Source organism: Falco naumanni, chromosome 4 (genome assembly GCF_017639655.2).
Source record: "Falco naumanni isolate bFalNau1 chromosome 4, bFalNau1.pat, whole genome shotgun sequence".
Lineage (NCBI taxonomy): Eukaryota > Metazoa > Chordata > Aves > Falconiformes > Falconidae > Falco > Falco naumanni.
The window spans coordinates 35,455,303-35,482,897 of record NC_054057.1 but is presented as its reverse complement, the minus strand read 5'-3'; the positions used below and the strand labels follow the sequence as shown (position 1 = coordinate 35,482,897).

Genomic DNA, 27,595 nt, shown 5'->3' with positions numbered 1-27,595 from the left:
CACCAACTTCAGAAAATTTATAAAGTATTTCAAATGTGATTTTAAAAACATAATGCTACCATTATAAAATAAACCTCTTATCTTTGAAATCTAAAATAGGCATGTGTAATTTAACCTATCACTACTGAGAGCAGACAAATCTATTTTAAGTTACTATGGTTTGACTGTATTTCTGTCCGTATCACTGGAGAAAAGGCTTTTTATTTAGATTTTTAAAGACTGTTTCATTATTGCTTTTGATTTTGTTAGATAGCTTTGTGGAATAGTAACAGGATTTTACAAAACCATCAGGTTTTGAAAAAAAGCATGGGTTGTGTCTTCTGTCTGCAGCATGCATGCTGCTTATTTTTATGTGGAACACTGAAAGAATGCTGTATTAACAGAAAAATCCCCGAAACACCAGCTCTAGAATTACATATTTCAGCCTTCTGAAAGATTTTGTGAAAATTCAGTGCCTTAAATATATGCTGTGTATATTTTTATATGAAACAAGTATCTTTGATTTACAGTTTTCTGAGAAACATAGCTTGGTTAGTGGATTAGTCCTCTGAAATGAACCATTTACTTGTTGTTTGAAGAAACCCATTTCCAAATGTCACGAAATTAATTTTGGCTGGAATTAAAATACCCTTTTTTCTTTTTCTTTTTTTTCTTCTTTTTTTAGAAATCAGTGATCACAGGAGTTAAACTTGCTTGTTTTCCAATGTGATTTTTATCATGGATCAATGACCCCATGTCAGATTTAGGCCATTGACTCTCACCCACTATGCAGTAACAGACTTGGGATGAGGAGTTAGAGCATGGTGCCAGCTCTTTTGGGTAATACTGGCCTTGCACAATGGGGAGATGAGTCCGGTAGCTTATTTGCTTCTTAAAGGAGAGGGGAGGATGGTATGTGCTTTCTGATTGCTCTCCAGCATTATTTCTGCATCACTCTGCAAACAAAATCCTCGCGTATTTCACATGTGTGGCTCAGAACATGACCACGAAGCCCTTTGTGGAGGTGACACTTTAGCTTGGCAGGCTTGTGCTGAAGTGCACTTCAGTTTTGCAGCCTTGTGCCAGGGTCGAGGAGGAGGAGGAGGAGGAGCAGGGATGGTCCAGGGGGAGAGGAGCAAGGCAAGCAGCCTTGCTTCCCGGTCCTTGGCCTGCTGCTGGAGGCTGTGTACGCACTGCTACTGTAGTAAGAGTCTTGGGAAGTCTGCAAAGGTTCGCCTTCATACTGTCACTCATCTTGTGTGACACAATGAAGGCGTTAGAGCTGAGAAGAAGGAGACTGGCATGGGAGCTATACGATGTTTGTTTTAAAGTTATTTTTCTCCTGGATCTTTGGACCTATCTCACAACTAGAATATAAAGCTACAGCCAGAGAACCAAGACCAAGTCAGCAAAATACTGGTTTTGTTAATCTTGTCGGTTTGTTGATGTTCAGACAGGGCTTTAATACCACCTTCAAGCTGCTTTCTTCCTGCTTCTGCTGCATTGTGCTGACAACGAGAACAGCAGGAGTACTTGTCACTCATCCAGAGGTAACCCAGACTCTGGTTCCTGTCCAACTACCTCTGCTTGCCTGGACTGCCATCCAGTTCCATGTCCATTTATAGATGCTGGGACACCCCCTTGTCCCCACCTCACCATGTGACTGAGGCCTGTTCCCCCAGGTGGATCTGGTGGAAGAGCTGCTTTTGCAGCTATCGTATCTTGTTTGCCCTGACCTAAAAAGCATTAAAGCTAAAAAGCCTTGTTTGGAAGGCTTTCGTGCCAAGCTACAGGCTCCTTGCTCAGGCAGGTTCTCCTGTTAAAGGCAGTTGGGTGGAGCATTAGCAGACTTGCAGTTTACTGTCATTGGTCTTATGAGGCGACCTAAATCAACTGAGTGATCTACCTATCTGGGACAAACACCCATATGGTTCCTTCCTCCTCCAGCATCTTTTGATGCCCTCATTCCAGCGTAGATTACAAATACTTCTCCTAAGATCATGATCATTGCTTTATTCATCCCACGCATTAACCAGATTCCTTATGTATTCTTGTGGATCACCTGTTAAGTTGGTTGACTTGGGGCAGGGAGGGGGGTTGGAAATTGGACAGGATCCAGGTGTATTTAAAGCAAAAGTCGTCTCCTGGGGATGTAAAAGAGAATTGTGGGAATACACTACAGGAGTTCCTAAATGTCAGCTCAGCTGATCTCATTTCTGCCATGTCCTCACTCTGAAGTGATTAGCTCAGGACTTTTCTGACATAGTACTTAAGTTTTGCCCTCTGCATCTAGCCGCAGAGGTGAATATGGATTTAAAGGATGTGTCAGCATGAATACAGGGATGTGTCTGCCAACTGTTACGTTATCTGGGCCCAAGTCAGAGGCCAGAAGAGAGAGCAGGACTGATTCCAAGTCCTACCCTCATTTGGTTCTTGGTCATAAGTCAGTAACTTTTGAGGAAGAAGCAGATGTGGTTTCACATGTCTCCGAGGTTAAGGAGAAAAAACTTTCTTTTACTGCACTTTACTGTCAAAAAGTCTTCCCTGCTCATTCCAAGCAGTCTCTCACTCCTTCCTCTTTTTAGCACATGTGATCGAAGAAACAATGAACCCTTTTTTTTTTCCTCCCCCCAACGAGGGTTGTATGTTAACTTCCAGCAATGCTAAGGGACTTGTGACTCACCCAGCTAAGCAGGACATTCAAAACTGACCCTGGGTTTGCAGCCAGCGTGATTTTATTCTTTCCTGTTCCTATTGTTTCGACAGGTTCCCACAGCCAGCGTCACCATAGAAGGAGCTTCTGCCCTCAACCGTGTCCGCTGGGCCCAGGCTGGCAAGGAGGTAGCAGTTGGTGATTCAGAAGGCCGCATATGGATCTATGATGTTGGAGAGGTATTATTATTGTGTTTGGGGTGGGGTTTTTTGTTTTTTGGGGTTTGTTGGGGTTTTTTTAAGCTTGGCGTCTGGAGAATGCCACATCCAAGTTTGAGAAGAAATCATGTATCGTAACACATGAATAGGACACCTTCAAAGAATAAGCCAGTTTTCTTTCAGTGGAGTCCCCTTTGATTTTGGGTTGCCAGCAGTGTGTTAGTTGTAAAGCTACCTTGCAAAAGAGTTAACTAGTATGTCTTATGAGAGAAATATTTCTTGAAACCTTTCACTGGTTTTAAAACTTTTTTTTTAGTGGTTCTATGGGTAAAAATTACAAAGAAACTTAAAGAGGAAAATAGAGGTGCAAAAAGAAGCTGTGTTGTTCTGACGCTGGTCCCGAAGGGTTCACTTTTTATATTCCAGTATCTCTTATTTCATGACTGGCTTAATGCTGTAGATTTTTCTCAGCATGACACGTACAGAATATATCTGTTCTTTTAATACCAAATAATGCTGAATATGTCTGAATATGTGCAAAAGGACTAACGGGAGGAAATGAGAGGTGTCAGAGGATGGTTGGTGCATGTGTGATAAAGAGTACGTAGATGCTGAAAATAGCAGGATGTGTATTCTGTGTCTAAGGCTGCTCTCAATTCACCCTGCTACATCTTATAAAAAACATCTAAACTGCAGTGTGTTTGGCACTGATGGAATCTACCTCTTTGTTGATGAATACGGCATAAAGCGTTTTGTCGACATTACAATCCCTTGGAACAGTTATGAGTGAATCTCTGAGCAATCAGCTTTTATGTAGAGAATTTGTTTTCCATCATTATCTGTGATAGGATACCGAGATATCCATCTCTACACAGTAGGGAAACATTATAGAATACATACAGAATTATCTGTAACTCTCATAAAGTGATTTTATGGCCCATAGCAAAATTGCTTGTGCATGACTCATATTTTTGGATCGCATTCACTTGTGCAGGAGTTGCCTTTCCTCACAAATGCTTGCTGAAACTTCTTGCCATATTGTTAACATAATTTCAAAATTGTCTAAGGTTACTGCATTCAGATTTCCACCATGACACTGGCAGGTCAGGCTGTTTTTGTTTATTTATCATTTTTGCATGACTGTTCCAAAAAGGTGGTTTTTCTGTCTTCCAAGTGATACGACAAGCTATGGAAATGTCTTTGATGACAGCACAGTCTGATCTTGTCTGGGAGTCTAAATGGACTGTAGAAATGTCTCTTTTTTGCATATCATACACCAAATCATTCATAGGATTGTTTATACCTGCAAGCTCACTCAGGAGAAAATAGATTTAGTGTTCTATGCAGAAGTAGTAATATTTAGGTTTTTGGCCTTTCCTCTGTATCATCAGACTTCAGCTTGCAAAATGAGTCACAGTGATACACTCAGATCAGAAAGAAAGACAGGCTTCTATTACTCAAAAATAAAAAAGAAGAGCGAGTCATTCAACATTATTTATTATTTGTGTGAGTTGTGTTACATAAAGTGTTCTGCTCTACCCATGCAGAGCCCGAGCGTCTCCAGCTCAGCTCCTTACATGCAAACAGATGGATGTCCATCCACATGGCTGCTGACAGATCATGGGCCATTGCCACCCCTCCTCCTCTTCTGTCGTGAATGAAGGAGCTCATTAATTTGTTACCTGGTTCATTTTGGCAGTATCAGTCTCTGCAGTACTTACTGTACCAAATTTAGGAAAAGTAGTCTGGGCTGCAACAGCTTCAGGAACTACCAGAGCTGCTGTGTTGTTAGTGGCTTTTTCTGGTTTAAAAAAGAAGGGTGCTCATATATTCTCCAGCATAACTCTTCTCACTACGAAGCCTTAAGTGAGATGCCAAAATACTTCACAGCTCAAGAGCCTGGAACCGAGGGCTTGTACAGTAACAGCCTCTTCAGCCATTAACCCTCTGTGCCAGTCCAAAAAGACTTCTTGAATTATTCCGTACTTAGCTGTCCTCAGGCATGGCGCATGGAGGATTCACAGTGTGCATATGTACTTTTGGAAGTGTCTGGCAGAGATATGGCAGCTTTTAAAGGCTCTCTCTTTACTTCAGTGTGCAGACACTGGCCAGTTCCTTGGCTCAGCTGGGGTCCTCCTTTGACCATCTTTTGTGCATGAGTTTGATTCTGGGATATGATGGGACTGGTCGACAGTTTAAAAGGGACAGTCCTCCTCTGCCTGCCAGCCAGCCAGCCCTAGCCATATCCCTCACTGCCCAGTTTTTGTGCCAGGAGCAGTGCTCCTGTCACCACCCACGTTGTGGGGAGGGAGATAGATCAGCAGAGGGGTATTGATTTATTGTTTTGTTTTGTTTTCCTTGAGGAATTTTTCTCCATGAGCTGACTCTCTGAGAGTAGATGAGTGAGCATGTGGCTGGGGGCAAAGGGCTGGAGGCTGGGCCGTCCAGCACCTGGCAGCACCTAGCTTGCTTATTTGAACCAGCAGTATTGCAAAGCCTGACACTAAGCTGCGACAGCTGACCTTTCGGCAATAGCACTACTATTCTACCCATCTCCTACAGCATCAACTTCTGCAAAGACCTCATCACTGGAAAAACTCATCCCTGCCTGCCTGATAACTCAGTAGCATCCACTTACTTGAAGGTGCAACTCCGTGATTTAGGAAGATGGGTGTGACTAGTCACATTAGAAAGTCAGCAGGCCACTTTACACACGCTCACCAAAAACATTAATACTCCACTTACACTGCATCCTTTTCAAAACCTTTCTTTTGTCAAGACTGTTCCAACTATGACATTAAATCAGCTGTAAATTCATAAAACATGGTTCTACCAGGAAAAAAATATTGATTTTATTTGTATTATAATAAGGCACAATGTCTTTGAATTTCGCATTATCACAAGCAATATTACAAGCAATTCTTTTTTACCTGTTCAAACAGAAAAAAACTGACTCCTTGAATTCTGATCAGACCAGAAAACTTCAGGATATCAAATCATTAAGAAAAGTGTGTAAGTGACAGGAATTTTTACTTTGGTAGATTCATCACAGTTTTAAGGAGCTATTCTAGAGAACATTAAAGTTTACTGCTACTATTAACCCATATGGTGTAAAGTGAAAACATTATATGGCCTAAGTGGAAATGTAAGACACGAGGCCTAACCTTGCATACTTTGTGAAGGCAAGGAGTATGAGATCAGGGCTGATTTTGCTTGTTGAAGAATTTAGGATTTGGCCCTTTTTGGTATGTTACCCAGTCATAGTCTTTATGACACAAGAAATGGCAGAAACATGGAGAATGTGGCAGGCACCATGACCAGGGAGTTAAAAATAATGGTGACATTTTCAGTTAGGCTATATAATGTTATCTCCTTAGAGTATGTACTTTTAGTTGTTTGATTTCAGCATCGTGTCTGAAAATAACTGAACACATTTATTTTCACAGTGAGAGGTCTATTTTCTCCTCAATGCGTGTGCTTTATGCCCATTAGCATTAATGGGTGTTATACACACACTTCCAGGGGAGAGGAGACTTAAATAGTCCATATAGATGTGCTCTTGTGGATCAGTAACCACCGATTTAAAAGAATGTGAATTATAAAATGAAATAAAACCCCAAACACATAAAAATCAGATTGTTTCAGTGTGATGGGATCTTAAACCTATATAACTTAACCAGAGGACATTACGAGGCATTGTAAATATGCATTAGTCTCTGTAAGATCTAAATATTCAAACCTTTGCTGGTCTAGTAGTTGAAGTATTATTATTGTGATAACATGTATAACTTATTTTAGCCTCTGTGCTTTTATGGCTTATTTACTGGGCAGCAAGTTTTCTGTATGGCAGAAACTGATTTTAACAGAACATGGACCACTGACTATAGATTTATTCACGTGTCCAGATGATTGATAGTTAGACCTAACTGCATGTCTCTCTTGTAGATATATTTTCTAGAAAGCTTGCTCCCATTGGGCATGCTTCAGTGATGTTACACAGTTGCCGCTGTCATAAATACTCCCTAACAACCCTGTTTGTTGCTTACCTGGCTTATTGAGAATGCTCTTTGCACCCTTGGCTGCGAACGAAGCAGCTTCTGATCCACCTTTCCCCACCCCCACCCCCCGGTTAATCTCCTCCCGGTCATATTCTGGTAGCAGTGTGAATAAATAGATAGAAACTGTAAATCAATGATTTATCATTTGATTGTAATAAAATATAAAGTAAGTTTGCAGCACAGGTTTGGAGAGTTTGAAATTGTAGTCACAAGAAGCTTATTACTGTACATTATTTTGTCAAAGTAGTTACAGGACAAACTGTTGCATCTGTTTGGCGGTCTTTCAGACAGTTGATTCTAGTCATGCTTTTAAAGGGTGACTAGTATGACAAGTGGAACTGAAGAAAAGTAAGAAAAGGTCTTTCCCTAGACCATCCAGAAAAGCTGGCTCTGCCAAAGAAAGCAGTTACCTGGGATTCTTTACACAGTTGTTACCTCTGTCCTCATTTCCTTGCAGTGAAATCAGAATCATATTGATGTTTATGTGACTTTGTTAGGTTTCAGAGTTAGTATCTCCTTCTGCTGCGTTAGGTTCTTTGTGGGCTTCCCCATTTGCTCCGTGGTGGGTGTTAATCCTGTATCTCATTTTCAACTACGTGACCATTGAGGGAGGACCTAACTGCATGAAATATACAGATGAAGTAGTACAGTAAGGAATAGCCCACTTGTGCCTATAAAATAATTTCCTTTGATTTCAGCAGCCTGCAACAGCTGCTCTGAGATTCTTAGGATTCTAGAGAGAGAGAAATGCATGTTTGTGACCAGCTCTCACATTTCAGCATGGCTATTGAGTCACTTGTTTTTCTGGGTGGAGTGGGGAAGTGTTGATACTTTGTACTCCTATCTTGAGATCCCTGTGTTTCACTATAGGTTTCATAGAGAAAACATACCCAGCATCTCTTTCATGCAGTTAAAAATTGCTGTAGCCCAGCGAGAGAAATACAAAACTCGATTTTGTGTCATGTAGTTATCCAGGTAGATTTTCCAGTAGGTTTACTTTCACCATCATAAAGCTCCTGTAGAGCATATATTGAGTTAGGAAATGTTTTTGCCACAAAAGCAGAGTTGAGACTCACCATAAAATACTTGATTTTAAAATCTGTGCTGAGCTTCAAGTTCTTGGAACACAGAAAAATGGCTCACACATATCATGAAGACAAATTTGAACAATAGAAGGCGTTGTGCTTACAACCAAGTTTTATTCAAAAGCATTCAAAGATCAAGTAAGATACAGTAGTTACAGCAACATGCATAATCCAGGCATAAAAAATAATTAAATGGATTGTGAGGCAGTGCCTGAGTTTCACCATTGATATTTTTGCTAGGGAGGCTGGAACACTGGCCTCAGAGAATTTTAAAAGCATGTTTTAACAAAGCAGAATCTCTTAAGAGCTGTTGGAAAATGTAAAGAGCTAAGGTTTTGATTTGCTTCCCCTCCACCCCCAGTTATAATGTTCAGTCTTGAGAGACTTTTAAAACTGGAAGCTCTTAGAGATGACCAAAAAAAAAAAAAAAAAAAAAAAGAAAAAAAAATAATAGAGAATGACAGCATATTAGCAACTCCAGCTTTTTACTTGAATAGTATCTGAAATATTGAACAGAACAAGCTCTTCGTCCCTTGTCATTTGAATTTTGACTGATATAGCCAGTATTCACAAAGGGATTTTTGAAGTAGGTTAAATAAGAACTCCCTAATGAAAAAAACGCACTAGTTTGAAATCAGTCAATTTAATTACTGTGGTTTATGAAGGCCATTACCCATTGCTGATTACTAGGGTGATAAAATCTTTAAGCTTTGGTAGCCTCCATAGGGGGTGAGCCGATCTAAGTAGAGCAAAGTCCAGTCATTATCACCCTAAATACTTGTGTTTCTCATTACAATATTCATTACTTTAGGTTACTGTGAATGCTTTGAGGTCTTTATGTAAGCACTGGTTTATCCTCCCGTAGAAAAACAATGTTGTTATGTTGATAAGTTAAAACCAAGCATGTATATACTTTTACAATTTAAAATGAGGCTTGGCTACATCCAGACATAGAAACGCATGCGTTTACGCCTGTGAGTACCCCTGTACACTACTATTCATGGCTGTGTGCTTGTCAATACGGTCTTACTAGTCTGGTAAGAAATGGAAAAGGATATGAGTTACCTCATTTTTCCAGTCTGTTTTGGTAGTTAAATAAATTGGAATGGAGGCTTGTGATCCTAGTAACAGTCTTTTTTAGGGAAGTACTTTTCAAGAGGGAAAAGTGAGCCGTGATCTAACTAACCTGGCTTACGCAAGGCTGGGTGCTGAGGGTTGGAGCTGTTTATCTCCAGTGCCAGCTCAGGGCCCTGCACTTCCCTTTCCCTGCCACCTCTTGCACATCGTGTGGCATCACTGCCTCTGCCCTTCCCAGTCACCTTCATCATGGCCTTCTGACCTACAAAGCAGCTTCGTGAAACTGGTGTTACTTAAAAGGTGACCTCAACATCATTTCCCCTCTTGTTGAAAAATGTGTATTTTTAAAAAGGACACTGGAAACGTAGCAGGGAGAGGTGTGGATCTGGGCCTGTAGAAAGAGGCTGAAGTACTTGGCGTGACTAGCCGAGGAAGTCTGAGCCTGGTGGCAATATAGATGGTGCATGTACTCACAGAGACAGGAGTGCTTGGGGACAGAGAGCGCGAAGCTGAGCATGCTGCAACCAGTGCATGTGGCTGCAAGCTGGCCACGTATTCGAGTCAAAACTAAGAAGAATATTTTTAACTGTCGGAAGGCTGAAGTTCCAGAGCGTGTAGGGACAGTGGGACAAACAGCCTTTCAGAGTGGAGCCTGTCAACAGGAATTCGTGATGTGCTGGTGTGTGATACAGCAGTGGGTTGCACCTGGTGTGCAGGGTCACTCTCCTGCCTATGCCACGACCTATGCTTGTTCTTGGTAATGACAGAGTTTCTTTTGTTTCAATATATGTATAAATGAACATGAAATTCCACTTTTCATTTTACTACTGGAATATTACTTGTTAAACCTGAAGGAGGAAGCACCAGACTTTTAACAAAGATACTCTTCCTCTCATTTGTTGATTAGACAGTGGAATAAAATGGGCATTAGTGAATACAGACAGAAAGAGGAGGTGGGAGGGTTAAGTAGTAGTCATCCTAAAAATTCAATTGATTCTTTATCCTTACCTTCCAGTTGCTTGTGACGAAATATATCAGTAGTTCTCCAGAGACAGCTTACTGTCTCCCCAGAGAATTTCATGGGGTAAAAAGACATGAGTTTCCAATATGACAGAAATATCTTTTATAAGAATCCCTCAACTCCTCATCATATGAAATAACAAGCTTAAGAAAACCAGTCGACCAACCAACAAAAATCTGGCTCCAGTCCTTTTTATTCATTTGCACACTACTTTTAAAGCCAACGTATGTTTCCTTTTCCCTTGCAAAGGCCCAGATCCTCCCCCTGCAGAGAGGATCAGAGAGAACAAGCCACATGTGACAGGAGTTAATCATGTAGCTTAATGCACTATTAGAAGGCACTCAGATAACGAAGTGATGAGAGCAGCAGAAGAGAAGCTGTAAGAGATCATTCTCTTTCTGCACAGTGAAGTCTGCAGGAGGGGCAGAAGGGAGAGCTATATGTGACAAATCTTCCTGCTGGGGTTTTCCTCCTGAGCTGGAAAACGCTGTAAAGGGTAAGAGAGAAAGAAGAAAGGCAGGCTTCAGGTTAGACATACTGATCCATCTACTGTATGTTTAGCTCACTGGCACTACCAATGGCTTCACTACCAGCTCCTTAGTTACTGCTGCTCCTGAAAACCTTTCAAGAGGGTCAGTGGAAAGAATAATCTGGGTCCAGGCTTTCCGTGGTAGTTGTAGGTGAGGCAGTGGAAGCTAAGTGAGTGCTTAGCTGGTCTGCCCCATCCTGACCCTGCATCGTGGGACACTGGTGGGTGACAGCGCTGAAGGCAATGCATGTTAATAGTGTCATGGAGTATGCATTTTAAATATCTAGTTAGTCTGTTGGGTGATGTTTTCTCTGAAAGTTTTTACCCTCTTTCTAATGTAAAAAGAAGCGTTACTTAAAAAATGTTCATAACTTTTAAGTAACAGAGACTATGGAAGGGGCAAAGTACCAAATGCAAAATTTATTTTAAGCTTAGTTTGTGCGCAGCAACCTGCAAATTTCGTTGAAATTCATATGTTATCATTGTGCTGAAACAAGAGCTGCTTTGTATAATTAATTTTCTTCATGATGCTTCTGTGGTCAGTAGCAATTTTCATTTTCGGAATCCTTAACTCCATTTTCAATCTTCCTTTATGGTTTACAAAATGGTCTGTATTTTGAACATGAAAAAATATTTAATTCTTGACTTGGAAAGTAATGGTTAAACTAAAATATCAGCTGAGGGTAACTGAGCCTTAATACATCCTATTTGGCAGCTAAAATTCTATGTTCAGTGTTTAATTTAAAAGTGAAAGATATCCTCCACTGTCTAGAGTGATGAAAAAGTCTATGTCTGAAATGAAAAAAAAAAAAAACCACCACCAAACAACAAAACAAACCCCACTGCTATTTCATGGATGAGCTTTTGTAGGTAATGAGATGTGTGCAAGATCTCAGGGAAGGCAGCAGCTCTCCTGCAAACCAAAATCTTTGAGTAGTTTACAAGGCACTTTGGTGAGAGCCAGTTTGCCAACAGGGAGCCAGAAAGCCATGGCAGAAGTCATCTACAGTTCCTGTTCTGACAGATTTCCTGGCCTGAATCATGTCATGGACATGGTTGACTTAGCTCGGGAAGGAAGCAAGGTGAGCTCAAGACACCACGATTTATTTCTTCCCTGAGGCAATAGTCCTTCACTCAGCTGAACTTCCAGGGAGGCACCTTTGCCAGCGCAGCTACCCCACAGGCTGAAGCTGTAGTATTTCAAGTAAAAGTGATGGGACAGTTCTTCCAATCGATGTAGTTGCAGTTAAAAAAAAAAAAAAAAAAAAAAAAAAGTAGATATTGGAGAGACCAGTATGTTGAAGGCTTCTTTACCTTCTGGTTTTGATCCATTTGGTATTTTTTTGCTTTCTAGTACGACGATGAGAACTGATAACATAATTTGGTAGAGAAGGAATCTCCTGATCCCTTAGCTCTGAGCATTAAATGTCCTGAAACTCACGCAAAAAAAAATTACGGTAGTTTTCAATGACTTTTGAGAAATGGCAGTCAAAGCAGGACTGAGACCCCCATTGGAGATGAATGACAGTGTCCCTGACTGGTTTTCTTAATCAACCTGTAAACTGATGGCGTTACTAAAGCGTTGGAAAGGTAGGAACTGCAAGAACTTTGCTGCTTAGGGCACTGCCTCTTTTGAAGCAAAATTGTTAGTTTTTCTGAAGCATGGTAGATGCCCTTTCTGCTCCCACAGCTGATCAATTATATTAAGTGTCTCTTTGTTTCCAAGGACTTGAACAGGCCAATATATCTGCCTTTGTAAATATCACTTAAGGAGATCCGTAGGGGAGGACCCCCACAATGTGACTGGTGAAAGCAGTCTGGTGTGCTTAACAACAGGCTGAGCTTATAGCTTAACATTTGTGGTTTTAAAACAAATCCAAGGAAACAAAAGTAATCTGAATTTTCACCTTTCAGTCATCGCTTTCAAAATGACTGGTGATTATTCACTATTTTATCCTCTGTATTCAATATCAAGTGCAGCATTTTGATACATTAATTAAGGGAAGCATAATCTGATAACTTTGACATCATTCTTTCTGGTTAACTCGGGAGAGCCTGAGCCAACTCTGATATTATAGGTGGAACTGAAGCATTGTCTACAATTAAAGATACTTTCCACTTCCTTGTTTTCTTTCCCATACACCCTATCAAGTTTTAATCCTTCAGGCTGAAGTTTTCCATAATTGGTATTTGCTTCCAGCACAGGTTTTGTTGTTTCTTACTTTTTTTTACTTTTTTTTTTTTTTTTAAGATTAAAGACATATCATTACACAAAATTAATAACATGCTCAAATTGAGGGAGTTAGCCTTAACTCTGACATTTCCTATCTTTGAAGTGTTACAGTCTGCAGTCTTAATGTTCTGTTAACATGCATTTGTATGTCATGTATGTATAATTTATGGACTACATTTTAGTCTGTTCTCCTGTTAGGCTGGCATCAAGATGACTGCTGCAGACAGGGCTAAGTTTAGAAAAGAATTAATGGGCATTCAAATGCTTGAGTTCCTATGTAGGCCCTTTATACAGTGTATCTTTGCACATTACATATAAATTATTAAAATAACACCATTGTTTGCTTGGTATTCAAAACATAATTTACCATCAACTATGTAATAATTCAGCAGCTACTGTTCTCCTTGGGAGAAAAAGTTGAAGTGTGCTGAAAATGGATTCAGTTTCTGTTTGAGATTAAGGGGTTTTTGTCATATAAGCTAATATTTTGTCTTCTTTTTACTATGGCAGCGCTACTTGAATCAGGCCCTGCTGGTGAATTGCAAAGAAATAAATCACAACAGACATTAATCTAGATGAGGGCTAAGTAATTAACTTCATAGAAGGGTGGTGTATACTGTGTCTGTGACACTAGATTGACTGCTGCGCATAGAATAAATGCAATATTTAGGCTGCCTATGGTATTCCACCCCTTCAATTAAGTAAACAAATATATATAGAGCTACTCTGGAGTGTATCCTTTGTGGTCTAAACACTGTATCTTATTAAAATCATCTGCATGCAGTATGTGGGGTTTGAGTTCCTGCCAGTGGTTTCATCCATTGTTAACAGCGATGATCAGCTCTCCCAAGAGTTAAATACAGTGGTACTATAGTTATGTGAAAAGGGTGCTCTTGGTTACTTTGGTGGCCATTTCGTTGCGTATTACCTCCCACTTTGTTTCCATCCATGTGTGTGGCATAGGGTGTTGCCTGGAAAAATATAGGCTTTTTCAGGGAAAAAAAATCCATATAGGTTGAGAGAAAAATTAAAGGCAGTCTGTAATTGATTCTGGGGGGCAAGACCAGGGCCAGAATAGGTGCATGCTTGCCTGCTGTACGTGTGCTTGTCAAGATACTTAATATTTACATTTACTTATCTATTTTCATATCAGTGGTAGTGATAAAACATCTGTTGAACTCCAGAAGATAGGATCAGTTGCTTAAAGTGGAACTGTAATTCTTGGGTTTCATTTGTAAATATTACAGTCCTCATTCTGGAAGTGCTCTTTTACCCAGAAAATTAGACCAATTGTCTGTTCTACTTTTTAGAAGACATCAAACTGAAGTAGTTACGTTGTGTCATCGTTAAAAATATTTTTACCTGTGTGGTCATAGCTGCATTCAGATGTTAATTCATCACACAAAGTATTTGCAGCACATTTCTTTTCTATACAGCACTTAATTTTAGAGGGTGATACAGACAATATAGGTTGACAAAAATTCTTCTTAGGGAAAATAGTTAAAATTATATTTGCCTGAAGCTACATTTATTTGATGATGCTATTAAATTGAAAGAATATAAAAATAGTGATAAACCACATACACAAATAACTTGGTGTGAAGTCTGAGATTTTAGTCATTAAAGTTAGTTTACCAGACTTGCTATTTTCCAGAAACTCAAATTAATCTGAATATTTTCTAAGCTTTAATTAGCTATCTCTTCAAAGAGTGTTTAGATTGCCCTTCTCAAAAGTTATAATAGCAACAGAGTCTTTTAGAGATGAGAGGAGCATTAATTTTCATATTTTGTTTTCCCTGCTGGATATGAGATTTTTTTGCAAATATGGTTGTGTTGAAGCAGAGACAAGTAAACAGGATTGTCTAAAATAAGGTCAGCCTTTACCTCCAAACAGCAACAAACGCAAATGCAGCTAATAAAAGATGCGTGTTAATCAGAACATCTCTAATCTTCAGGAGCACAGTGACTAGCTATAGAAACCCAGCAACCTATATCAGAACAAGGTTTTCTATATACAAAACTAAGAATGCATTGTACTTCTACGAAACGTGTTTGAATGGGTCACAGATTTTTGAATCGGGAACCGCTGTCACCCTTAGAGTGTATCTTGGACCACCATGCAGGCTCGTCTGCAAATGTCTAATTGAAAACAGTGTGTGGCAATACAGTTGTGCAGGCCGGCTGCAGACCACATACTTTGGCAGGTCATTCCAAGTCGTGGTGTAACGGTTCATTTTCAGATTCTCCTTTTACACCTGTGTCCACGGGATGTGTGTGTTAGAAGCGCTTATAAACCGTTCTGGTTGGAAAAATTTGCCCCTTCAGAATAACCCCACAGTCGGAGACAATGCTGAGGAAGTTCTTCCCATGGCTATTTTTGCTTTGAGGCATCTAAACTCCAGGGAAAACAAGCGAACAAATTATTATTAACCTAGTGATTGGGATTGCATGATACTTTCACCAGTGATCAGCGCTGCAGGTTATGAACCAGTGTCTCAGTGACAGGCAGAGTGACCCGTGACGTACAGTCATTAAAAGGAAATGCCATAGGATGAACATTGATGACTGGGCTCCCTTTGAGTCTATGGGACAGTGGTTTTTCCAAAGTGGAAGTGGCTGCTGCTGCTGCTGCAATCGCATTGTATCTCCTTGGGAGAGTCCCCGGCCCTCAGAGGAGAGCTGTGCTGGACAAGAGTGTTGGAGGGATGAAGGCAGGAAGAGTTGGTCCGCTCCCATCCCAAAGATTTTACAGGCTCCAGGGAAGGCAAGAAGCCAGGAATAAAGTGAAATATCCTCAATGAATAATTCATTTGCTGGAAAGTGGTTTTTCAGGGAAACTGAAGCTATACAGAGATTTGGACAAATTGAGCTGAAACACTTTCAGCCATAAAAAAGATGGATAGGAGAGGAATATATGAAAATCTTGAAATATGTTGTAATATCTTATTTCAGCCTTCTGGATAGATTCCTTTAAAAGGCACATTCAAAGCTGTGGTTGGTTTTTTTTTTTCTTTGTCTCAGACTAATCCCTTTTTCTTTTTCTTAATAGACATAACTTAAAAGAGCAAATGTTACTTGAAGGTGTTAAATGATCTGAAAATGAAATTTATGTTGATTTTTGTCTTCAGGCATTGGGTTTTTTTGTTGCATTTCTGTTTGCTGGGGGAGCCCAGCACTAGCTGACACAAATGGCAGCATTGAGAGCCGTCTGGTCAGAGTCCTTGTCCTGAGTTCTCTCTTGTGGTTTTAAGAGTAGTAGTGTTCAGTAAAGTTGCTAATAGTACAGTTTCTGGGAGAATGCGGGAAATACAGTTTGTGTTTGTAGGATCCCTGGTATCTGGATTGGAAGCTCTGTACACAGAGGAAGTATCTGCCTTGACAAGAAGATGGAGGAGGCGGTTTGTGGTGAAGCTCACATTCATGCTGCTACCTGCAACTGCGACCTGGCGAGCCCTGGGGGGCAGGGGGCTCTGTCACTGTCATACCAGGGTGCATAAACCATCTCCTTGGTCAGTACTAGCACTGAGGGGGGCGCGTGTTGGTGCTTCAGGGCTAGAAAGGTAACAGGTAAGTGAAGTGCCTGGCTAGGGTGATCAACCCAGGAAACACAGAGAAGCTTCTTCAAAAATCGAAGTGCTCTATGGTGGCACCATGAGATACAGTTTTGCTGTGCCCTGCATAAATCACATAGAATTGTGACACACGGGCAAGGCAAAGCCAGGTGCTTGTCAGGAAGATCCTGGCAGTCATTTCCCTTGGGTCTGGTCATTTTATCCTTTACCTACAGTGGAGAATAGGCACAAGTTGAACAATATTACCTTTAAGCTTTACAAGCCTCGTTGCTTCAAAATCTGCTGTAACCCCGTGACTCTGAAAAATGAACAGGGGGGGCCTACTGTGGCTGACCTATGTGGCCCAGCCAGGCAGATCCCTGCCTTCCAAATCTGGATGTTGTTCAGCTCCTCTCCAGTCTTGAAAGCACAGCTCAACACATTGTCACCCAAAAAAGAAGAGAGTGAGGAATGATACTAGAGACGAGGGGCTTCTACCTGGCCAGGAACCAGCCACCTCTAGTAGGTGGGAAGAAGAAAAGGACAGGGAGATCTCTGCTCCTACTTTACAATCCTTTCACTGTTGCATCCCATCATCTCACTTTCTGTTTGTATTTGTATTTCTGTTCTGTCCAGTCAAGAGTTGCCTTCCCTTGGTGTATGTACGTATGGTGGGTGGCAGGAGCACAGGCTGGGAGATTCACATAGCTATAATGTTGTTAATCTATAATAAGATAAACTGATAACTGTAATGCCTCACCGGAATAGGCCGGAATCTGTTTAGTGTTACTATCTGGAGACTGGCACTGGGACAGCTGACATTACCGATCCACCTCTGCGGTGCACAGCAGTAACGGTGGCTGCGGCGTATCAGCCCTTGTGTGCAGCACAGCCAGGCTCAGCGCGGGGCTCAGCTGAGCTCACTTTGCGTGGGGGTCCCAAGGCTGCTGGCTGGGAGGGGCTGCCCAGGGAGGCGCTCCTTTGCCAGCTGTGTTAGCTGGCTGCGCCGTTTAGCCGGGAGGAGCCTGCTGCAGAGTTATCTTCTCTTACCCAATTTCATAGTAGTGAAGATGGCGGAAAAATCAGCGCTGAGGGTTTGCATCACGTAAATCAATTTTTTAATATCGGCAAGAAAAACAGGTTGTGAACTAGTTTAAATGACGAAATCTTAAATGTGCCTAGTATTTAGTATGTTGCATTTCTTTGTTATTTATTATACATTATTGATCATGCACTTTCAGATACTCACAGGTATTGAGTGCTTTTGGAAGAATGTTTTATGAAACTGAATGGGGGGGAGACTAAAAAGTTGATAGTGATATAAAGAAAACTTTTTCTTTTTTTTTAAATGAGAGACACCGATTGTCCTGAGTTAAAGCTTTACCCAATTACAAATGGGTCACCATCCTAACATCTTGAGAAGATGTTTTCCTGTACTAAATTCTCACTCCTGTAACCAGATGAGCATGTGTAACTTCACAAGCAGAAGCAGGTTTACGTGGATGCATGAACTTGTAGTCACACTTGCAGGTTGGTAGGCTTGCAGCCTGAGCTCTTTTGATATTTTAAAAGCCAAACAGAAGATAAAAGTACCCCTCTTCCAACAGCTTAACAAAGTTTGGCTAAAGTCACCACCTTGCTTTGATAATACTGGTTTTCCTCATTAGAATTGCTATCTGACGCAACCTTTATTAAGTTTATTTAAGTTAACTTTATTTAAGTTAAAGCAGTGTAATTAAGTCAATTAATTAGATGTGCGTGGCACTTACCTTCCATTGTGAAGGGATCAAAGGAGAACACCTAAGAGCATTTATTTTCTTGTTCTGCTCCATACCTTAGTGTCAGTTCATTCAAATAACCTTCTAACCCAAATGTTAACATATTAAGTTATTATGCTTTGGTGAACATCTCTACCCTACGTCGACACCATGACTGCTGGTACTCAACGCGTGCTGCTTTGTAGAAACTGGAAGTGGACAGAAAAATGTTAAAAAACGCCGGACCAGTGAGGAACACCCAGATAGCTCTAAACCTCTGCCCTTCCTCTGTGAAGTACCTCCTCATTTCTTCCACCCCTGCCCTGGTATTTATAGAGAAAACTTATGCAGAGAAGCTGAAACGGAGATTCCACAGATAGACCCAGACCTCCAACGTTTGTGGGTGTCAGTGTGCCTGGCTGAAGGAACTTGAATGGAAAATGACTGGAAGGAGAGCATGAACTCAGACGAGAATTTGAGTTGGAATTTGTGGATGCTTTTGTTTTTATTTGTGGTCTTTTGCTGTACAACTATAGTGGTTCAGTACTAGGGCTTTGACAGAAGGAAGTAGGAGGGCGGGAATAAAAGTCAGTTTTTCCTTTTGACTTCATTATTACCAAGGTTTCCTTCTGCATCCCTGGGGAATTTATATTAAGAGAGGTTTATTCTACTAACAGTCTGTTAGCAGGATTGGCCCCTCGTTGAAAGCATGATGCAGTGCTTGAGGTTAAATAAGGTGAAATAAGAAGTTCTAAGGAATCAGATTGTGTATGGCCACTGAATGTTTTCATCTCTGTGCTAAAGGTATTCACTTTCATCATTAATTGTTTTGTGAACTGAGTCATTAAAACCAGCCCAGGTCTTGCTGACACTGTCAACTAACAGTAGTGCATGTAATACATACGTTTGTGGGGAGACTCTTAAGTTTGAGATACCAATTTGTTTTAACAGGTTGGACTTCAGTTTTATTTGTCTGTAGCTATGCTGTGGAGTAAAGGAAATTAAATTATCTCAATATGTAATGTTTTTCTTTAGAGTGACATATTGTCTTCTTCAGCCATAATACAATATAATGTTGTTTAGGACTTTAAAAGACAAGGAGAAACAAGGCTTTATTAAACTCAGTAAGTCCTTTGCCTAGGATATTGTCACACTTCAATGATTTTACTACTTGAAAGAAGTGAGACACCTTTCATGTTTTCATTCAAGCGTTTGATAAATGATAGTGCTGTACGCATCGCAAGAAATAAAATCTTTCAGGACACAAGCGATAGTAACAGGGAAATTGCTATCCAGCTGGTTTGGGTTGCACCTCTGATAGAAGGATGTCCGCACTGCCCCTTGACTTGCTATACAGCAGCTTGTATAGGTGTGTGGCTGTGACCAAACCCATGCTGTGGGTACTTGTGTGTTGGTGCGCTGCCCTCCCTTCTGGTGTTACATTTCCTTCTGCTGTCTTTGAAAGAACAGGGCTGTCTTTCAAATGAAGACCACAGCAAACCCACATCTGTGTGTGTAAGCGTGAGACAGCTGTCTCATATGATTTACTCCTGCAACGCTGGTCTCCATTCCTGGCATACTTAGCCGGCCATCTGCATGGCATTTTTGGTGGTGTTGCAAAAGAAATCAATCGGTACAGACTGAATATTGAGTACCACAGGCTGGATTAGCTAAGGTCATACTTGTTCTTTGGTCTAAAGGCATCCATTTGCTGAGGCAGACAGCAGTTTAGTATATGCCCTGTTGTTTCCAAACAGTCACCTTCTTCAGTACCAAGCACTGCATAGTATCTTGAAACAGTTATTATTTTCATATTATATTCAGGACGTGATGACAGGGCTTCAAGAGGGCAGTAAAAATGTGCATGGTTCATCTGGATGCTTGTTGCTGTTTTCTGGAATTTGAGTTAGTGAAAACAAAGTTAGAGAAAACTGCTCGCTTTTTTTTTTTTTTTTTTTAATTATGTCAATCCCAGCTTGCATTATCTTCCAGAAATTGTAGTATTGGATCCAGCTGGAAATGACTGCAGTATTATTTTGCCATAGCAGTAAAGGGTTTTGTCTGGAAGTTTAGCTATTTAGATTACATGTCCCTCTTGAAGCCTAATGTTCAAGATCTCTTCATTAGAAACATCAATGGTATTAAATGGAAATGGATCTTGCACAATGATATAAAAAATCAGACCAGTAACATAGTACCCAGTTGGTATAACATTTCCATTATAATGCATTTCTTGTAATTATGAATTCCTTAACATAGAGGAGGGTAAATAACACAATATATTTATTTTACTATTCAGAGCTTTAATGAACTTCAGGAAAACAGTTTCAGTGCAGTGTTGTAAAAGCTCTGTTACCTTGTGCACATCGACCTCGGTCCTGCAAACAATTACACTCAGGCGTGGCCTCACCGACCTCAAATGGCCAGCTCACATGTGTGAAGTTAAACATACGTGTATATTCTTGTAGAGATGGAAAATCTGAAATACTTTAAGCCAGGGGTAGATTTTGCAGCAGCACTCTGGCAAGTGCCTTAAAATCACGCAGATAAAGCTGTTTTCTCTGCCAGTGACTGTAAAAGCTCCTTCTAGCTGGTACTGAATGGGAAGCTCCCAGTTGCGTCCTGGGAACTGGGCAGCGCATCACAGTGTAACCGGCGCAGGGTGGGCTGGAGAGGCCCATGCCTTGGTGCTCCACCGGCACAACCACGCTGATGGCAACAGGAGCTCTCCGCAAAGAAAGTGCCTCGATTGTGGGCCAGCGGGAGAACCCGTCTCCCCACGCCGTCTTTTAATTCCCTGTCGGTTTCTCCCCCAGCTGGCTGTTCCGCACAACGACGAATGGACCCGCTTTGCTCGGACCCTGGTGGAAATCCGTGCCAACCGGGCAGACAGCGAAGAGGACGGGGCAGTGGAGCTCTCAGCCTAGAGGAGGGGAAGGGGCAGGGGCAGCGCCTGCCGTCGCCAGAACAGCAGCTTTCCCCCGCCGAGTACGCCGGTGTTCAGTGTCAGAGTCAGTCTTGCCGTGGCTTTTGATGCCAGTGTACGTGCCAGTATTGCTCAAAGTATTCCATATTAATCACGCTGCTTTACACAAGGCTGAAAATATCCAGAGCATTTTCATACTTTATATTTCTGTCTGAAAAGTAAGAAAGAAAAGACAAATCAACCCTTTATGGGTTTAGTTGTTGCCTTTTAACTACTTAGTAGCTGTATTTAATAGCTAGGAACCCCTGGTTAAACTTGTGCTCACATTGCCCTTCTGGCATAGTCCTATTAAATCCATATGAAGCCAGATATGATTATGTGCAGATGTGGTGTGCTTCACTGTATGGGACTGGGCCAAAGACTTTAGATGTGGTGTTTCACATGGTGACTTACATTATGAATGGATGTACTATACGAAAGTTGCTGCTCCTTATTTATTGCGGTGTGCTGCATGGAACATATTTATTTGAAAGCATTAAAATAAACGATCCTAAAGCATGTGCATAATGAGAGAACTGCATTGTCTGTGTGCTGCTGTAGAGGTTACAGTCAAGTCCACGTAACAATTACAGTACATCAGTTGTGCTTCAGATGTAAGATCTATAAAGGTTGGCTTGAGTGGATGGAATGAGTTTCCTTTCTTTTTTTTTTGTTTTTTGGGTTTTTTTTAAGATGCCTATTATTTCTAGGCACTTTAACTATATTTCAAATACAGTTGGTCACTGATACTTGTCATGCAAGTTAACACTAACAGTCTGACAAAGGGTTGTGGTTCCCGAGTATGACACTAGCATTGCCAATAAAATCTATCAAGCCCGTTCTGTCGCCGTGTGGTTAATCTTTCCTTGCCAGCAGTGCTCAGCATGTTCATTACCGGTCACTGGCGAGGCACTGGGAAAATGTGACTGCCCTGACTCGCAGAATGCTCATGCAGCTGCTATGTAAATAGATACCTTCAGCTATGGGGACTGGCCAGTAATGGACTTGCATGCATCAGATCCTGCTACAAATTTTACATGAGCAGGCACTAATCCATGTCAGCTTCTAGGTTTGATTTATTTATTTTCCCTCCGTCCCTAGCTGTGCATCCTTACTTGCACACACGTGCAGAGCGGCACCATGCTGCCATATGCACTAGAAGAAAAGCAATAGGAACGACAAGGCCTTCTCAAACTGTCTTGAGACACAGGTTGGGATAGGGGACAAGGGAATGGAACATTCTCCTTTACACCAAACTCCTGTGGCTTGAGCAAAGAAATAGGGTGCAGACTGATCTCATTGAGTGCTGTGGCCCCGGGGGACATTGGTGCATGCTGACCTTGGTGGTGAGGCTGCTAGTTATGTTTGCATCACAGCATTATGTTGAGCCAGAGCATGGCTCTGACACTGGGGTTTAACGGTGGTTCACGCTTGAGCAGGCAGGTGAACTATTACAGCAAGAAACACTGAAGGTCAGACAGTAACAAAGATATTGTGTGCAAGTTTGCGGGGAACGTCTCTGGGCAGTCACATTAAGGCATGTATCACCTAATGCTCTTCAGAGCTATGGTCAAACCCAGAATGACTGGGAAGTCTCTGCACTGCTGAACGCCAGAGCAGGCTAGGAAAAGCAGCTGGATTTCCCTTACCTGTAGAGGAATGAAGGCAGCAGGTTGATTAACATTGATATTATGTGGCCTTGCCTCAGAGGCAGGGGGTTGATTGACATGGATGATGTGCAGCTGTAGCTCATCCTGCTAAGTGGTTAAATAGCCCTGAGGAGTGTGGGAAAGGACATGGGATGGAGGAGGGGCTTGGAGACAAGGAACAGGGTGGTCTGGCCTCTGGAGGATGGAGAAACAGCACAGACAGTAGAATCTGACCTTTACTGCAACCAGTAAAGCCTTGTTGCAGCCTGGTAGGTTGTCTGTGCTGTGACAACTGGTGCCCCATGTGAGGATTGAACTGATTTGGACCCAAATTGCAACACTTACCGTCTTGGTGGTTAGAAGTAACTCTTGGTGAGAGTGCACCGGCTAGCTCCTTCTTCGTGCTGGAACCTGAAGGTATGTCCCAGTGCCTGTTGACACGTGACCTGAAGCTATTCCCAGTGCCCGCGGAAGCGTCTTGCCCACTGGGCTGTGGTAAGTGGGGTTGTCCCCCAGATGAACTGGTTCACACAGCACAAATATGGCTGTTGTTGGTCTGGTGGCTCCCTGGGACTGGAGCCATGTGGGGGGGAGCCTTGTGTTCCTGCTGCTCCCCAGTACTTTGGGATCTGTCCTGAAGGACCAGTGTAGCACGCTGTATTGGGTCTGGCTGAGCCCCACAGCAGCCCTCATAGTGGCGTGCTTGTATTGGTAGCTAGGAAGGTGTCGATGACACGCCAGTGGTTTGGCTACTGCTGAGCAGCGCTGGCGCAGCATCAGGGCTGTCCCCCCAACCTCCGCCCCCACCTCCCACCAGCAGGCTGGGGTGGGCAAGATCTTGGGAGGGGACACAGCCAGGACAGCCGACCCAAACTGACCGAAGGGATATTCCATGCCATGTGACATCTGTTCAGATACAAAAGCTAAGAGAAAGGAGGAGGAAGGGGGGCATTCGTTATTTATGTTTGTCTTCCAGAGCAACCGCTGTGTGTACTGGAATGGCCGATCATCACCTGCTGATGGGAAGTAGAGAATAACATCTTTTGTTTTCCTTTGCTTCCACAGCTTTTGCTATTGCTTCATTAAACTGCCTTCATCTTGACCCGTGAGTTTTTTCCTTTCCATCTTCTTTTTTCCCCTCCCTGTTCTGCCGAGGAGGGGAGTGACAGAGCAGCTTGGTGGGCACCTAGTGTCCAGCCAGGGTCAAACCACCATGTACTCCCAGCACTTGTGCTTCAAGGTGACTGCTCACAAACAGCCAGGCAAGGCACCTGTAAAGCAGTGGTTTAGACACCACTTCTGGGTGATGGTTTTTTTGTTTGTTTTTTTTTTTCCCTCCAGTTTCTCCGTGTTTTCCTTTCAAAAAGCTTATGTAAGTGTTGTCTATGCACATGGGCAAAGCAACTGTGTGCGCAGTGGCATGGGGCACGCTTTGGCCATCAGCAGGACACAAGATTAGGGGCACATGCAGATACACAGCAGATTAGTGCTGTCACTGGGGAGAAGAGATGGGTGTGTCACTGCCTGTCAGCCCCCTACAGTAAATGCACATCTGAAAGCATGGGGACACCATGTGAGAGTACACTGGGGTGTAAAGGGAAAGGTGTCTCCTGTTCATCGTAACCAGTGCAGTGGAAATGGTTGGCAAATTCACGTCCACTTTTTCCGTATTACCATTCAGTTTTTGGAACCTAAGAGGGGAGCTGCACATCCACCTTCCAAGCTCTCCCTGCTTTATGGCATTAATAGCTTGTAAAATGGTTTTAAGAGCAGCCTCAGAAGACCTTCAGCATCTGCTGCTGTGTGCAAATGAATATGACCAAAGTCCCTCCTTCTTTTTTTTTTTTTTTTTTTTTTTTTTTATTATTTTTCTCTCCTCCTTTGTTTGAGTGGGGGTCAGCAGGAGGCAAAGGGAAGAAGGAAAAGATCTGGATTTCCACAGAAGTGACCAGGTTTGTTCCTAGAGAGCAACAACATGCAAGGCATTACATGCACCTGAAACAGACAGACGAGCACCCAACAAGACCAAGAGGCATTTACTCCTCCTCTGCTGGTTGTGACAGCCATGTGGTGGAGTTTGACAGCCCTCGTTGCTGCCCTTCCTGTAATCTCCCAACAGTTTCTGTCTGATTGATTTTCCTGCTGCTAAAAAAACGGCCCCACCATAATGGCTTTCCAAAAGAGCTCATACAACGAGATGTTCTTCGGAACCTACCCGGTAGGGAAATAAATACAATATTACCCTTTATTTTCAGGAAAGAGAAAGCATTTTCTCCAGGTTTTTTTGCCTGCAAACATCCAAAGAGAAGGAAGAACACGAGAGTGCGCCCCATGCTCTAGTGCTGTCGGGACACTGCCGTGCCCGCTGTGGGCATGCGATGAGCTAGAAAACAGCCCGGCTCTGCCCTGGGGCCATTGCAGTGAGCCTTCTGTGAAGGACAAAAACTGTGTGCTCGGACTGCACCGGCTTCATAACCAGGGTAAGAAAGAGCAAACCCAACCAGGGACAAACCGGGCAAGTGGCACGTGAAGATGAGCCATGTGGGCTAAGGGAAAGGCTGAACTGGGTTTAGGATGGATGAGAGGACTGCGAGGTGGATGTGGAAGAGACAACTGTCCCCTGCTTGATGAGGGGAAGACCAGAGCTTTCCTCTATTTCAGCCAAGGATCAAAGCCACACAAACACAAGTGAGAGGCGGAGGAATGGCATGGCCAGGGACTTGGGATTTGTTCTGAAAGAAGCTGTGAAAGGGCATGAGCACACATGGCAGGTGGCACTGGGGGTGGGAGCAGAAGGCATCAGCTGAAAGGGGAAACTTCATGACATGCACCCTGTTCAGGAGACCCCATGGTCCACGGTAACAAGACGACGATGACCAGGGCACACTGAAAGAGCATGCGCACAGCACTGGCCAGCCTGGCACCTGGCCAGGACACAAATACCAAGCGTGGGGCTGGAATGCCAGGACTGTCATGTAAACACCAGCACTCGGACCAAGTGGATGTTTGAAAGGTGGCAATGAAAAGAGCTACCTCCCGAGTCTGAAAGCACCACAGCCATCACCATGGCAAGGCCATCAAAGCATGTGCTTGCTGCCCACGATTTGGCTCAGCAGAGTTGCCTCTAGCTTGTTACTTCAAAGAGAAAAGGCATGTGAGACAAGCGGTGCTGGCCCAGAAGGATTCAGGAGCTGCAACGTGTCCCACATGGTACTCAGCAAGCGCTCCATGGTGAATCTTCCAAGATGAAAGGTAGTTCCCTCTGGGTCTCAAAACCAATGCCCCAAGCATTTGCTGCTTCTGAAAACACAGGAACCCCTTACCACATCCTGGAACATCACGAGCGCTTACTGCAAATGACAGCCTGCATCTCTAATGCTACGGAAAGAACTGGGAATAAGTTCTTTCATGCAAGACACACAGGAAAAACTCTCAAAGAGTTTTGGCAACTTTAGATACAAAGCAAACACAGCAGAAGACACGAAACCCTCACAGAGCCAGACAGCACCCCACCTAGAGCGGGATGGTCCCCACTGACCAGTGCCAGACAAAGGAGATTCTGCTATCACCAGGGAAGCATCAGTCCTAAGGAAGGACTCGGCACCTGATGGTGCTTCAGGAGTAGCAGCCTGTCCTCAGGAAGCCTACAGGACTGGCTCTCCTTCAAAGCCATAAGCAGCAGCACCATCGTGCCCCGTGTGCACTGCCTGCACAGCCCGGGGTGTGAGTGGGCACGCAGGGAGGCCAGGCAGCCCTTCGCAGTGGAACCTGAACAGCTGGAATGAATCTTGCAAGCAGTGGTGCTGCTTCCTGGCACAATACAGAATAGTGCGAGGAGCCGTTATAAAGATGAATACGCTTCTCAAAACGCCATCTCTGTCTGAAGGGCAAGACACCTCGATGACATCCTCACATTCAGCACGGGGAGAGGCTGCCCGTGCTCACAGCCTGGCCTCTCCACTGCCCACCGTGCAGACAGCAGAACCACCCTACAGCACACGGCGTTACAGAAACCCCTTCATCCCAGGGTGCTTCTGTGTTGCTGTTTGAAGCTCTTTGGAGACACTCAAAATACAAATGTCTTGAGAATTCTACATTCTCAACCATTACATAACTTACAGATGATCACAGTCTCTGGAAATTGTCTTCTAGCTTCTGTAAAAATGGCACATACTTCAACTGCAAACAGTCTGAATTTCACAGTGGTGTTTAAACAGCAGGGCTGGAGGATTCCTGCTCACCCCTCTGCCATGTGTGCGCTGGAGACCCGAGGAGCTCAGCAGTAAGCAGCGTGACATTCACGCACATCACAGAGTGTGTGGCAGGGACATTCCTGAGCAGGCTGTCCTCTCCTAAGGAAGATGCACAGCAGTTTGTTGGGTTTTGTATTTTTAGCAGGTTTAGAAAAACCTGCCCGAGTTATTTTTGAAGCCTGTGGTATGTTTGCTCACAAAAGCATCCTGCAAACCGTTAACGTAAGTAATCTTAAACCCAACCCATTCCCTGGGGACCAGGCAAAAAAGCATCCCTCAGTTTCTGCTGGGCCGAGAGACACAAACACATGGTAAGTGCTCCAGAGACCCCCACTCTACTCTCATGCCAACAGGTAATGTCACCAGTACTTGATTGTTTCTTCTTTCTGGAGATGCTGTGACAGCAGGACTGCAGGAGGCAGGCGAGGTTACATTTTATTCCGTTCCTCCCATACTTTACACAACTAACCCAGAAACCCGAAAAGGACAAACATCTAAACATTGTCCTCAGGACGTTTGTTTGTTTGTTTGTAAGGCAATCTGACAACTTCTTGGTCTGTGAGTTTT

The 27,595-nt window shown here is 42.8% G+C and overlaps 1 protein-coding gene across 8 annotated transcripts in view; it reads left to right on the top strand.

The window, feature by feature from the left end:
• DYNC1I1 (dynein cytoplasmic 1 intermediate chain 1) overlaps positions 1–21,968 on the top strand; it is a 193,604-nt gene extending 171,636 nt beyond the window's left edge. For all 8 annotated transcript variants that reach the window (XM_040592628.1, XM_040592631.1, XM_040592626.1 and 5 more), the window contains 2 exons: positions 2,746–2,871; positions 20,978–21,968. In XM_040592628.1, coding sequence (XP_040448562.1) covers positions 2,746–2,871; positions 20,978–21,088 — 237 coding nt within the window. In that variant the 3' untranslated portion in view covers positions 21,089–21,968. The remainder of the gene's footprint in view (positions 1–2,745; positions 2,872–20,977) is intronic.
• The last annotated feature ends 5,627 nt before the right edge of the window (positions 21,969–27,595 follow it).